General features: G+C 40.1%; 1 protein-coding gene across 2 annotated transcripts in view; it reads right to left on the reverse strand.

The window, feature by feature from the left end:
* Positions 1-9,345: 9,345 nt before the first annotated feature.
* The window catches only part of Fam83b (family with sequence similarity 83, member B), a 57,904-nt gene continuing 53,048 nt past the window's right edge, over positions 9,346-14,201 (reverse strand). For both annotated transcript variants that reach the window (XM_005377589.2, XM_013510904.1), the window contains one exon: positions 9,346-13,920. In XM_005377589.2, the coding sequence (XP_005377646.1) occupies positions 11,610-13,920 (2,311 nt within the window). In that variant the 3' untranslated portion in view covers positions 9,346-11,609. The remainder of the gene's footprint in view (positions 13,921-14,201) is intronic.

Here is a 14,201-nt window from a genome sequence, read left to right on the forward strand (position 1 = left end):
TTTTCACATTAAATCTCTATATCAGTTTTACAAATATGGTCATTTTCTTCTGTTTCCATATGAATTTTAGGATTGCTTTCTGTAATTCTGTGGGAAAAAAATGCTATTGGTATTTTGATTAGGATTGCGTTAAATCTCTATATTAGTTTTACAAATATGGTCATTTTCACTATATTTGTCTGCCTAAGAACAGGGGGTATCTTTCCATGTTCTGATGTCCTCTTTGATCTCTTTTTTAGGCGTATGTAGTTTTCAATGAAGCCTTTTACTTCCCTGGTTAGGTTGATGCGTAAGGATTTACTTACTTTTTTGGACGCTATTTTGAAAAGTACTGTTTCCCCAGTTTCCCTCTCAGCGAGTTCATCAGCAGTGCACAGCAACACTACTGCTTTTCAGGATTGACTTTGTGTCCTGCTACGCTACTGAATTTGTTTACTAATTCTACAAGGCTTTTTTTTATTTTAAAGAGAGTAGTAAATGAGAAACAAACAAACAAAAAGATAGAACAGTAGCAGCATACCAGTATCACAAACATAAACAAATCAAGTCTTTTGATGGAGTTTTGGGGGTCTTCTTCATGAAGGATCATGTCATAATATAACTTAATTTCTATTCCTATCTATAGCCCTTTGGGTTTTTATTTTTCCTCTTGTCTAATTGTTCTTGCTAGTGGTTTGAGAACTATACTGCGCAGGAATCATGGTAACAGACATCTTTGTTCCTGCTTTTAAACAGAAAGCTTTCAGCTTCTCTCCAGTTATGTTGGTTACTGGTTTGTCATAGGTGGCTTTTATGACATTGAGGTAAAGACCTTCTAAACTTACATTCTTCAGAGCTTTTTCATAAATGGATGTTCGATTTTGTCAAATACTTTTTCAGCATCTATTGAGATGATTAAGTGATTTGTCCTTGTTTTTGTTCATGTGGTGTATTACATTTACTGATTTTCATATGCTGAACCTTTCCTCCATCCCTGGAAGGAGCGCTACTTGTTCATGAAGTATGATTTTTTTGAGACAGGGCCTCACTATGTAGTTCAGGCTGTCCTTGAATGCATTATGTAACTGAGTCTGACCTTGAACTCACAGTAATCTTTCTGCCTCAGTTTCCCCAATGCTGAGATTATGGTTGTATGTCACCATGCCTGGTGAAGTACCATCTTTTTCATGACTTGCTATGTTCTATTTGCCAATATCAACTAGAAGATCTTTGCATCTGCATTCCTTAAAGAGATTGGCTATAGCTTTTCTTTTTAAATTTTTTTTCATTGTGTCCTTTTCTGGCACTGGAATCAGGGTAATTGTTGCTTCCAGGAATGACACAGGGAGTGCTGCTTCCCTTTCAATTTCATTAAAGTGTTTGAGGAGTAATGACTTCAGATCTCTAAAGTTCTTGTAGAAGTAAATGATGACCTTGTCAGGACCTGGGCTTTTCTTAGTTAGCAGATTGTTTTATCACTTCTTCAATTTCATTAACTGAGATTATTCAGGACTTTTAGAACTTCTTGGTTCAGCTTTGGTAGTTCATATGTGTATTTTATGTTGTCAGAGTTTGCAAGAGACTAGATTTAATACAGGATACATAATTTATAAAATTATTTTATAATATTCATCCAAATAATTAAATGCAGAAGAGTGAATGAGATCTGTCCACAAAATAGAGACCCAAAGAATCCCCTGAGGGCCTGGGTCCCATGGCAATGTCCTGCATGAGTTCAACTGGAGGCCTAGAGCCCATGGCAATGTTTCATGCAAGCCTGTAGCAAGGATCTGCACTGGAAAGGCTCAAAGGTCAGTGGTGGAATCTAGAAAGTCTGTGCCAGTAGAATGAAGGATCTGTGCTAGCAGGCTGAGGGATCTGTGCTGGAGCCAAGAAGCACTGCTCAGAAGAACCAGAGCTCCCCCGGAAAGGTACCACAGCCATCCTCAGCGACAGGGAGGTCCCGAGCTTTTCTGATGATCATGATGGCCAAATTCCCATCAGGGAAGCCAATGCATCAAACTTCTCCAGGAAACTGGCAGTGCACCATCTTCGCCTCCAGAGCCAGGAAGCAATGCTCAAAGTGAGGAGCAGCACTCCCCTAAAGTGAACCAAATCCATTGTCAGAGCCAACAAGGTCCTGAGCTCCTCGGAGGATGAAAACAGCCAAGTTCATCAGGAAAGCCAGCATGACGAACTCCTCCAAAAATCCAACAGCTCCTTACAGCTTCTACCAGCTCCAATAGCCCTTCAGATGCCAACAGCCTAACAGCCTTCTCTATTTCTGCCTCTTATGCTGCTGGCAACAACCGCCAGGTGGGCCTCCCACACCCAACCACACTTACTCTGTTCAGCCAGGGGTTGTAAGTTGACCAGCAGTTATCAATCCACTACATCCCTTTAATGATTTGATCATTCTTTTATTCTTACATCTGGTAATATAGCAACTTTGCTGAATATAATAATATGTAATGAAACAACCACTGTTAATCCCTATCATTTGGTTTGATATCCTGTACCACTTTTAATGTCCTTGTTTTGTTTTATGTATTTTGCTATTGTTCTTTTTTTGTACTATTTTCTTTAAAATTTAAAAAAATATTTAAAAAGCAACTTTTAATTCCTTCATTCTTTGTATTTTTTAAAGTCTCAGTGTCATTAGTTGTTTCTGCTCTGATTTTATAATTTTCTTCCCCACATAACTTTGGACTTGGATTATTCTTGTTTTTCTGAGACCTTCAGGTGCATGATTAGGTTATGTATTTCAGTTTACTCTGTTTTTCTGATGTGGGAGTTCACAACTATAGACTTTCCTCTTAGGACTGCTTTCATTTTGTCTTGGCATTACTGTTTGATTGCAGGAACTCCCTAATTGCTTCTTTAATTTCATCTGTGACTCACTGATTATTCCAGAGAATATATTTAATTTCTATGCGCTTGCTTAGTTTTTGTGGTGCATTTTGCCATTGATTTCTAGTTTCACTGCACTATGACCTGAGAATATGCACAGAATAATTATGATTCTTTTGCATTTACTTAAGCATGGTTTATGGGCTAGTATAGGGCCTATTTTGGAGAAATTCCCATGTGCTGCTGAAAAGATTGGGTATTCTGTTGTTGTTAGGTGGAACACTGTAAATATCTATTAAGTCTATTCATTCAAAGATTTGGTTCAACTCATACTTCTTTATGGTTGTTTTCTGAAGAGTTGATCTGCCTATTTGTGACAGTAGGTTACTGAGGTCCCCCATGACAATTGTGTTGGTGTTTATCTGATTTTTCCTGTCCATTAGTGTTTGTTCCATAAAGGTGGGTGAACCAGTATTTGGTGCATATATGTTCATAATTGTAATTTTTTCTGTTACATTGTTCCCTTAATCAATATTACTGACTTGGGCTGGGGATTTAGCTCAGCGGCAAAAGTGCCTGCCTGGCAAGCACAAGGTTGTGAGTTCGGTTCCCGATACCGGAGAAAAACCAAAAAAAAACAAACAAAAAAAAACAAAAAAACCGAATATTACTGACTTTCTTTGCCTCTTTTGATCAGTCTTGGCTTGAAATCCACTCTATCTGAAGTTATGACAGCTATTCCTGCTTTTCTTCTGGGTTCCTGTTGCATGGAATATTATTTTTCACCATTTAATTTTTATCTATCAGTTTCTTTTTAAATCAAATGTTTTTTTATGCTGCATATCATTGGGTTTTGCTTCTTGATACATTCTGACAATCCATGTCTTCACTGGGAGACTGAGACCATCCCCACTGAGAATTATTACTAGAGGCGCTGACTTATTCTTATTGAATCTTTTTTCCTGTTGCTGATCTCCCTGCTTCTTTTTCCTTTTGTGTAGCTGCTCCTTCCACCAAGTGTTTTCATTCTTTTTGACTTACTCACCATTTTTGTTTCATTGTCTCTTTCTACGATCCTTGAGATGTTCTGTAATGCTTGCTGGGTAGTTGTGAATTTGTTGAGGTGCTCCTTGCATGGAAATACTTTATTTCTCCATCAATTTTGAAGGAATATTTTGCAGAATACATAAATCGGATTGGAAACTATTATTTCTTAGGGTTGAAACACTTCACTCCAGGCCCTTCTGGCCTTGAAGGTTTGTGTGGAGAAGTCTGTTACAATTCTAATGGGTTTACCTTCATGCTTGATTCATTGCCTTTCCTAATAGTTTTTAGGATTTTGTCCCTGTGATGGACTTTTAGTACTTTGAGTATAATATAGTGCAGAGAGGTTCACTTTTGACTGTGGCTTTTTGGGGTTCTATTTGCCACTCTTATCTGTATGTTTATTTCTTTCCCTATGTTATGGTCTGTGTCTGAATGTACCCCCAAGACCTCATGCATTCATCGGGGGTGGACTTTCAGAGGTGGCTGAATCTAGAGTTTATGATTAATTCATGTCTAGTGCTGGGATTGGGATGTAAGTGCTACACCTGCCCTAGGGCAGGTAGCCTGCATACACTATAAGGGAGATTTTATCTGCTGTTGCTGATTTCCACTGTCATGAACTGTTGCCCCAGTGCCATGTCACCCTGCCTTAGAGCCAGATGATTATGGACTGAAACCTCCACCAACCATGAGTTAAATAAACCTTTCCTTCCTTAATTTTGGGCTCTGGGTATTTTGTCCCAGTGAGAAAAGTAACTAAGATGCTCTACATTTGGGGAGTCTTCTACCATTAATTTTTGATCAGAAATATACCATTTTTGTTGTCTTCTGATTTTTTGCTTATTCTAATTATTCTAAGATTAGGTTTCTTTGCATCATCTAACAACTGTTGACCCACTGTTCATGTTCTCTTGTTTTTATGGTGTCTGAGTCATTGATCTTTGAAGGCATCACTGTCTTCTAGTTCTGAAACTCTGTCCTGCTGCCTATACTTTCAAAATGATTTCTAATCATTTAACAGTTTATCCTGAGAGCTACTCAGGCAGCATTAGTGTTGTTTTGGCAGGTGTCATTTCAACCAGTTGAGTCTTATTTGCAGATGTACATTTGTTTATTTGTTTTATATCCATTGCTTTTTGTATACTTTTTTATTTAGAATGTTATATTCACCTTTGATGTTCGTTCAGAGGGAAATAATAAGCTCTGTTTTTTTCTTTTACTAATTCATTTGTATTTGTGAAAAATAAGCTATAATTTTGTGCTATAATCAGTAAAAACAACTATTGTAAAGGTTTCAAAGAGTCATTTACAATTTAGATTACATCTAATGGACCAAATGTTGAAAAATATGGCTTAATGAAATGCCAGCCATGATCAGTGTCTTCATCATTACGTTTGGCGGGTAGAGATTTTCTTGAAATTATACAACCCACAGAAAAAAAGGAAAGGCCAACATGACAGCATGAAGTGTGTTGTTCAAAGAAAGACAGTAAAGTAAAAACATGTCACACTGTTGGCTCCTACATGGTGTCAGCTTTTTCTGCTCTGGTCTGGGGGCAATGCTGCCAATTACCCACTGCATGGAAATGGGAGATGTGCCTAACTGTTGCCCCAGAAGAGCCTGCAGTTGTTGCTAGAACCGTTCAATGGCAGCTGTTGAATTGAGAGGCTGATTAAGTCCACAATAAAAATATTTACTGCTATCACTGCAGACAACCGAGTCCACACAGTCCACGTACTCTGGAGGATTTAGACAGCCCATTTTTCCACTGTACTCCAACATTGCTGCTTGGCCAGTGGACAGGCTAAATGTCTAGCACAAAATCACTGCCTCTTTCCCTTTTGCACCAGTTGTTGTTCAATTTTACTTGTGCAGCTCCACTTCCTTTACATTTGTAGTGTATGCGAAGTTGCCTTCCCTCCATAGGAATATACCCTCGGAAGAACAGCTCTGCTAGGCGAGGAGTCCTGTTTTAGTCTAAGCTGGTAGGTTATAGTGGACTTCTGATGTGCATATAGGGTGTTCAGTGAATAAATAAGCCAGACTGTCAAAGCACATTGCCCTTATCTTTGTTAACTCAGAGGAAATCTCCCATGTAGGTATCTCTTGCTTCTGTTCCTCATTCCTTCCAGTTCAGGTAATGTCCCCGGGGAAGATACACACATACCCCTTCCTTTTGTCTTTCTCAGGCACAATACTTGAAGGTCATTTTTACCTCCTTAAACCAGTTGAACCTATTTGTAAATTTCCTTCCAGGTGGCCACCAAAGGGCAGTACGACCTGTTTATCACCCTGAGTCAGAGTTTTCAGACTCCATCATTACGCTCCCTAATGAAAACAGAAGCTATAATGTGCACGCACATGGGCTCCAAGATGGACACAAACTCATGTACTGATAAAGGACAGTGCTCCTACAGTGTACAGTATTTCACTTACGTCATACTCTGTGACATGTCTTTCTCTTCTAAATGATTTTGAGTTTTAAATAACTTTCAGATTATGGGTTACTTAATGTTTGTGTAATACAAACACACTTTTAGACTATTTCACTCAGAATGAAATGCTACTAAGTTATATAAAAGACAGCTACCAAATTTTCTTACATAGATTACCTTAGAGTAAACCATTATTTAAAGTAATTACTTTATTCCAGTAGAAAGGGCAATAAAGAAGCACACAAGCTCCTGGATCTCTTCACAGTGAGGGTGCATTGTTAGGTGGTTTCATCACTATATGGAGAGCAGACAGTGAATCTAGGTCCGCTGAGATGGTGCAGCCTGCTGCACGCTGCGGCACGTCCCAGGGTGCAGCCCCTCATCTCCCGGCACAACCTGCACAGCGAGCAAGTGTGCTGCATGCTGTGGTGACCATTACACAGCAGTGCGTATTCGTGCACCTGAGTATGTCTGCATATGTAAAAAGTACAGCGGGATGTTAGACAACAGGGCCCTTGAGGCCCCTTGTAATCTTATGCCATCATCCTCATACACGAGGGTCTATCACTGACACAAATGTTGGTAGGAGGCACATGACTATATGATTTTTGGGGGGAAAAGTGTCATCACTGAATATCAAATATAGATAAATTATTTTTCCCTCCCCCTGCATAAATTACTATAGGAAATAGAATTGCTAATAAAAGATATTTTAGAGATTTTAAGCTCATGGAGAAATGTTTTCATATGTATAATATTGCAATTTAAATTTCTAATTATAGTCAGGCATGGTAGCACACACCTGTAATCCCAGAACTTGGGAGGCCGAGGTAGAAGGACCGCTGCAAGTTTGAGGCACCCTGGAATACATGGTGAGTTCAAGCCACCTGAACTACCCAACCAGACCCTGTCTCCAAAAAAAAAAAAGACAAAAAAATTCCTAATTATAGCTGGATGTGATGGCGTATGCCTGTTTGAGGCCAGCCTGAGCTACACTGTGAATGCAAGCCAGCTTGAATTATGTTGCAAGACCCTGTCTCAAAAACAAAATTAAAAAAACCAATCCTAATTGTAAATACTAAGTGAAAGAGTAAATGTGGAGAATCTCAAAGTACAAGGATTAAAAACAGCAACAAAAAACTTGCAATATGTTCATATTTGTACAAAATTATTTAATATTTATTTATGAATTTAAAAACAAAGTTAATTTGGAAGAATAATGCTTTGTAATATTGTATGCAAATAAAGTTTTACATTGACTCTTTGGTTTATTATTTTATCTCTTTTTTAAGCATTATAGAATGAAACTGAATACTATAACTTTTAAATAACATCAATTCACAAATGTAGTTACCATAAAACAATGATTCTATTTTATATCCCTTAGCCATAGGCACATTAAGAACCAACAGATACTCACAAAACACAAGTATCTATGGGATAATAGTTGACTAAGGATAGGTCTTAGATACAGTTACAGTTGAATGCATCCAAAATTCAGCAGTTTTCGTGTCAAGCTTTACCTAGACTGTAATATCACCACGGTTAAATAAGATACCCGCTTCCCTCACTGCCAACTCACTGTGTACACCGCACTGCCGTACACGGTGTCAGACTGCGGCTGAGCCCCGTCAGCACAATAAGGGGACAGTAAGTGTTTGAACACGGCCCTAAGCCATCTGCCAAGAAGTACTTTTCTTGAGTTCATGGACTATGGAAGCAAAAATTGGATCACTAAGCTTTAATATCAAAGCACATCTAGCTCACATTACCTTTCCACCAATATTAACATGAGGAGAAAGAGAAATATATTGCTTGAAATTACTGCATCCATAAAGAAGGGTAGTGTTTGTTTAAAACTGAAACGCTTGTTTTGGAAGTATTATTTGTTTGCTCAGTCTTAACTCTGGGGAGTTTCTTAGCCAAGAAACTTTGCAAAGTTATTATGTACACAATCTGACATATAGAAAAGAAAAAATGCAGAGGAGAATAAAGCTGTAGTTCGAAAGCCTAAATGAGCTGTCAAGGGTGGAGGAAATAAAGCATTCTGTACTCCCCTACTCAACGAAGACGAAGAGCTAAGCAACTATTTAAAAAGATGTTCATATAAACTATCCATGTTTCCAGAAACTATGAAAGTTGCTGTATACATGACAACAGACTTTTGCTTATAACTAAACATAATTAAACTCTGCATTTCAGAGTAGCCTAAGGACAATTACCTCATTATTTTAGCACCAGAAGATTCCCGATCCAGTGCTAACAAAGAATGGGAAATACTGAACTCAGTCTAGTTTGCTTAACTCTAAGTTCTGGACTTTGGAACATTTCTAAAGAACTATGGTCCAGAATTACTGAAATGAATTTTGCCAAGAACAAAATGAGTAATCTGTTCCACCCACGGGACCCGAATTCTAATGCTTTATAATGGTCTGATAAGGTTGTTTTTAAAGTTATCTAAAGCTAGACGTTCCACTTGACCCAGCTATTTGCCTTCTAGGTATCTTTTGAAAGAGTTAGAAGCATCATACCACAATAATATATGCACACCCATGTTTACAGCAGCACAATTTATGTTTATAGCAGCAGTGATATAGCAGCACCCATGTTTATATCTAAATCTTGGAAACAGCCCATATGCCCATCAACAGATGAATGGATTAAGAAAATATGAAATTTATATACAATGGAGTATTACTCTGCCATAAAGGATAAACTTGAGTCATTTGTAGGTGAACTGATGCAGGGAGACCATACTTTTAAGTGAAATAAATGAGACACACAAGTTTAAGTATCACATTTTTTTTGAGTGTGAGAAACCCTAAGGGTAAATAAGGATCAAAATGGAGAAGAGATGTTGAAGAACATGTACAAACAGGAAGGGGAACAAGGGAGGGTGAAGGGATGGAAGGGGGAAGGAATTTGTAAAGAAAGAATGGATGAAAAAAATTATTTTAAATATTTTTATGTGAACATGATTGCCTTTCTCGTATGAAGACAATTCCCTCAAAAAGTTTTAGTTTTATGCTCTTATTAGGGAAATTTTTAAATTGATTATATTCATTTTCCCAGAACAATGCAATCCTATGCTGGTGGATTTCCAGTGTTATAATGAGAGCTTTGATCCTTACTTTTGTGACTGCTGTAAAACTGAGCATATATTCTGGATTTGCACTAGCTCTGTATGGTTACTGGCATGTTTCTGAAATCTGTAATTCCTGCAGTCTCTGGGAAGGAAGAGCCAAAGAGAGACGGTTACTTTGAAGGCAGGTTCTTCAGCACAGTGGAGGAGAAGCCAGCAATTTATCGTGTGGTATATGGTTAGAAATGCAGGCTCAAACCCAATTCCACTAATTCATTGCTATGTACCTCCGGGACAGTTAGGTCACTTTCCTGAGGCTCAGTTTTGTCTTCTGAGCTCTTGGCTTCACAAGGTTATTGTAAACATTTAATGAGGTAAAGCTGTTAACATTGAGATTCACTCTCACTGAGTAGACTTTTCTCCAGCTCAGAAGCTCAAAGTTACCACTCACTCCCGGCTCCCTTTCTCTGGCTGTCATTTTCACAGTTAGTTACACGCAGAATGTAATCCCAATTCAATCTCCCAGCCTCATCCGCGATGAGTAACTTAAACCTGGAGTGTCCCTGCTGTCTGGTGAGAGTCAACTCACGCTCCTCAATGACTGCTGCTGAGTCAGGAAGCAGCGCAAATGCCCTTTCATCCTAGCAGTCTGGGCAGGGCAGGGCTGGACCAACTGGGAGGCCCTGTGACAGAAGGCTACAGTGATCTAGAGCCATGACTTACTAGTTATGCACTTGGAACACTGTCTACCTGAGTCTCAACATTTCAGTCTTCTCCTCAGTTGTCTGAAGACAATGGGAATAACGTTACCCACAAAACCTTCCTTTGGTGACTTCAGTTCCTAAATCATGTGTGCTCCATAGTTAAGTGCTCAATAAATTTTAAGCTTCCTTTTCTCTGTTATATTTTCTTCCCTCATGCTTTTTCCATGGTGGTTTAATACCACAGAAAAGTATTTTAATGGTAGCTATTGTCATGCCATCATTTTAATTATTTTAACGACATAGCTATTAATACTGGACTGCAGCTCACAGTTTTATAATTTCCTGCCTCTCATGGCAAAGATGTTAAGTAATGTATTTAAAGTGTTGTAAAAGCACCTCGCACTGCTTAGAGGATCCATTGCTTCTCGGGTTCTCTACTTTGTGCGTGAATCAAAGCCAATTTAAAATCTCTGTAATGTATAATAAAGTTTTATTTCATTACTCTAAGGCAAAGGGTATTTTACCATCTGAATGTCATCATCAACTTCAGATACAGAAAGCCTGAAAAACAACCAGGTTGTACAGGCGTGGAAACACGAAGCTTCTCCTCATTTTTCCCAGGGTACCCTTATGAAAACACTACGCTTTCATACACTATCTGCAAATAAAACACCTCAGCATTTTATGTTAATTTACAATAAAACTTTAGGCAGAAGCTTACGTCTCTTAAAGGACAGAGGTACCCCTTGTGTTTCAAGTTCCTGCTTCCTCTAAATTTGCAGTAGGAAATAACTGCAAACAGTGGGCAGCTGGTGCGGCAGTGAGGCAGAGGCTCCCCGAGCCCAGACCAGGGAGAAGTGTGCCCAAGACGGCTTTTCCAGGACGAGCGAAGAGGGCTGGGTCTGTGCCCGTGCCACAGGAGGACGGTACTCTTTCACTTTGCCTGAGTGCTGAGCTACGTAGCTTAAACGATACCCTTCTTGCCCAAATAGGTGCACAATGCTTCATAGAAAAAGTTAATAAAATATAACAAGTTATCTTGTAAAATTTAAAATTAGTTACAAATTTAAAAACTTTGTCCCATTTTCTTATAGTTTTGGAGATGGTGAAAATACCACAAACGCATATCGTAAAGCATCATTTTAGTAATATGATACTCCTTTGGGAGGAAGGACTTTGGAATGAATGGTTAAAATTCATACACTGTGTTTTCACTAAAGTTCCTAATTAAATACTTAAGTCTCAGTGTGCAGAAAGCAGCTTAACCACATCTATTTATTTCACCATTACCATTTCTAAAAGTGTTTACAAAGAAAGTCCATCTATAAGAAATGAAGTGTAACTAATTTTATCACATAAAACAACTTTACTGCACACCGCACTGCACTGGAGAACGTACACATCATACCACAGTTCTGCACCTAAGAAATCTATTGGCAAGGTACAAAGCCGTCTGCAGCATCCCTTGGGCAAACATTAATAGTCACATGGCTACTTGAGATTACAGGATTTCATTTGTTTTTGTGTATGAAGTTCCCAAACTTTTGCATAAATCCTCGAAACTTGTTTTCATTAGGTTGGTATGCTTGATACACACCAGCATTATAATTCAGCATTGGGCTGGACCTGCCGTAATTGTTGCCTATAGATGCGGACTTTCTCTCCGGGTGGTTTACGCTGGTGTTTGGAATGTTGCCTGTTGGCGGAATAGAGCTCTCGAGCTTACAAAATGGCTCAAAACGACTGTAAACACGCTGGTTTGTGGAGTGAGACCTCAGCAGCTCACCGGGCTTTGGCCTTGGGGAAGAGGTTAATCTTCTTTCAGGAGCAACAACTGCATGATTCTCCCTCGAATCTCCGTATTGAATCTGCTCAGTGTTAAATCTCGGGGTGGAAGCATCTCCTCCCTTCTCTACGAACTTTCTTTCAGCTGGACGTGGAGAAGGTTTCATTTTATTACTTTCATCTGAGCAAGGACTGACACCCTGAGGTGGGCTACCGGTTGCTATGTCTTCCTTACTCTTGTGGAGGCTGCCTTGAGAGTTTGATGAAGAAGAACGCTTTCTCCTAGGAGATGAATCCACTTTGGGTTCTGATCTCTTTGGCTTTTGATTCTCTCCCCCCTCAGAAACTAATGTATCAGAGCTACTACACATTCTATAGAATGCAGATGCTTTATTCTTGGATAGATTTTCTTTCTTTTCTGGGGTAAGGCTAAGCAAGGACCTTAACTTCTGCGATCCCTTTTTCAAAAAGCTTGGAGACCCCTTGACATCTTTCTTTGCAGTGAGTTCCTTGTTAGCCTCCTCTTTATTCACATCAAGTAAAGCAGCAATGGAAATGGACTTGGTGGTGTTGCCCCCTGGAGGGGCCCTCTTGATCACGTCCTCCTCCTCCTCGTCCTCCTCTTCTATGTTTTGGGTCACATTGTGCATACTTTTAGAACTTTTCAGCAAATCCTCTTTGGGTTTTTCTGGTTGTCTAACTCGATTCCTCATGAGTGTGCTATATACATAATTCTTACTGTTTCCATGATCTAAGTTGGATTTTGAGGGGTCAAAGGATGGAAAACTTCGTCTTTTGAGCAGATTCTCATGCTGTTGACCCTGGAGCTTTTCTGTCTGTGTACTCACACCCAGGACTGCATGCACACAGTGGTTTGCTTCTGTGCGGCTCGCCGCTGCTTGGTTGAGAACTGGTAACTGGTGCTCGGGAGCCTGGAGCATATGTGGTTTTGGTGCCTCTGACTGTGTCGCAATCGCAGGGGCTGATTCAGGCAGAGCTTTTCGTGTCAGATGCTGTGCGTCTGCAGGGGTGTCTGGGGCCTGCTTAGGCGTGTCGCTTCCCTGGGAACCAATGATGGTTGAGTTTGAGGAGTCAGTTGTACAGCTGTTAACTTCTTGCTGCTCAGGTAAAGTTGGTTTAAATGCAAAAGAGGAACGAAGGCGAGAGTGGGAGTAAAGGGCACTGGCTTTCAGATTCTCGGGGCTCTCACAGCCTTCCCCTCGCTCACCCGAGGCCGAGCCGTTCGCATCAAGCACAGCTTCTGAGTTATCATTTAAGTAGGACTCGATCCTCCGGCTGCGCAGGAAGGACTTCGTGGTGCGCTCAAGGGTCGGCATTCGCTGCTGCAAAAAGCGAATGTGATTGTCTGTCCCATTGAAAGACCTACGCACATTAGAATTCCTTTCGGGGAGGTTTGTTGTTTTTCTCTGGGCAAGCCGGTCCGCAAAACTCTGGGCAGCTGTGCTGTGGAGGCCTGTGTAGCCCCCTCGAGATGAAGACGCCACGCTGAGACTATCTGAAGGCCTCCTCCAACTCCCAGGTGGGTTACTGGCTCGATTCAGAGCCCTGTTAAGCAACAGGTACGGCGTAGTTTCCGGCTGTTCCCCAGCATAACTATGCCTTTTCCAATTTTCATTTATCTGACTGGGTTGAAACTGTCGCATTGGACCATTGAAGTTTGGCACAAAATGAGGTTTGTATCCATGATTTCTTATCCCGTATTTGTCATGCTCGTTGAAGGGATACATCCCTCTGCCTTTCAAGTAACTAGAATCCAGGTTATGAATTTTGTCTTGTCTACCAAAAAGGTTTCTTTGGCTGGAAATGGAGGCTAAGGAAGAAACTGAGCGCTGATACACGCCGTTCTCCCAGAGCGCGTGGCCTTGCTTTGCCCTCGCCAGCTCTTCCTGGGCAAAAGGGCTGGGGACACAGGACCTGGCGTAGAGAGTTCTGAATTCCTCGTCGAAGGACTCAACAAGGTGGCCCGTGATTACCTGAACCATGCTGAGGTGAGCTTTCTCAAATGACCACATGTAACTGAAAGAAAACAGAGAAAATTTCATTTTGGCTAAGTTAAAAGACTGATGATAATAAACGATCCTCCTAAGAATGGGTCTTTAATAGTGAAAAACTGTGTTTATCCTGCTATAACTTAAAATATTTTTAATCATCACAGGTCCATAGTTCATGTGTCTTTGTATTCCCATGTTCGTGTATTAAGTAACAAAGCAACTCAAGTTCTGGCTTTCTGCCCCGCAATTTCTTACACTACTGTTCAGAAGCCCCAAGAAATGGGTGCTGTGCATTTTACATCTGCA

Source organism: Chinchilla lanigera, unplaced genomic scaffold (assembly GCF_000276665.1).
Source record: "Chinchilla lanigera isolate Chin_1 unplaced genomic scaffold, ChiLan1.0 scaffold00010, whole genome shotgun sequence".
Taxonomy (NCBI): Eukaryota; Metazoa; Chordata; class Mammalia; order Rodentia; family Chinchillidae; genus Chinchilla; species Chinchilla lanigera.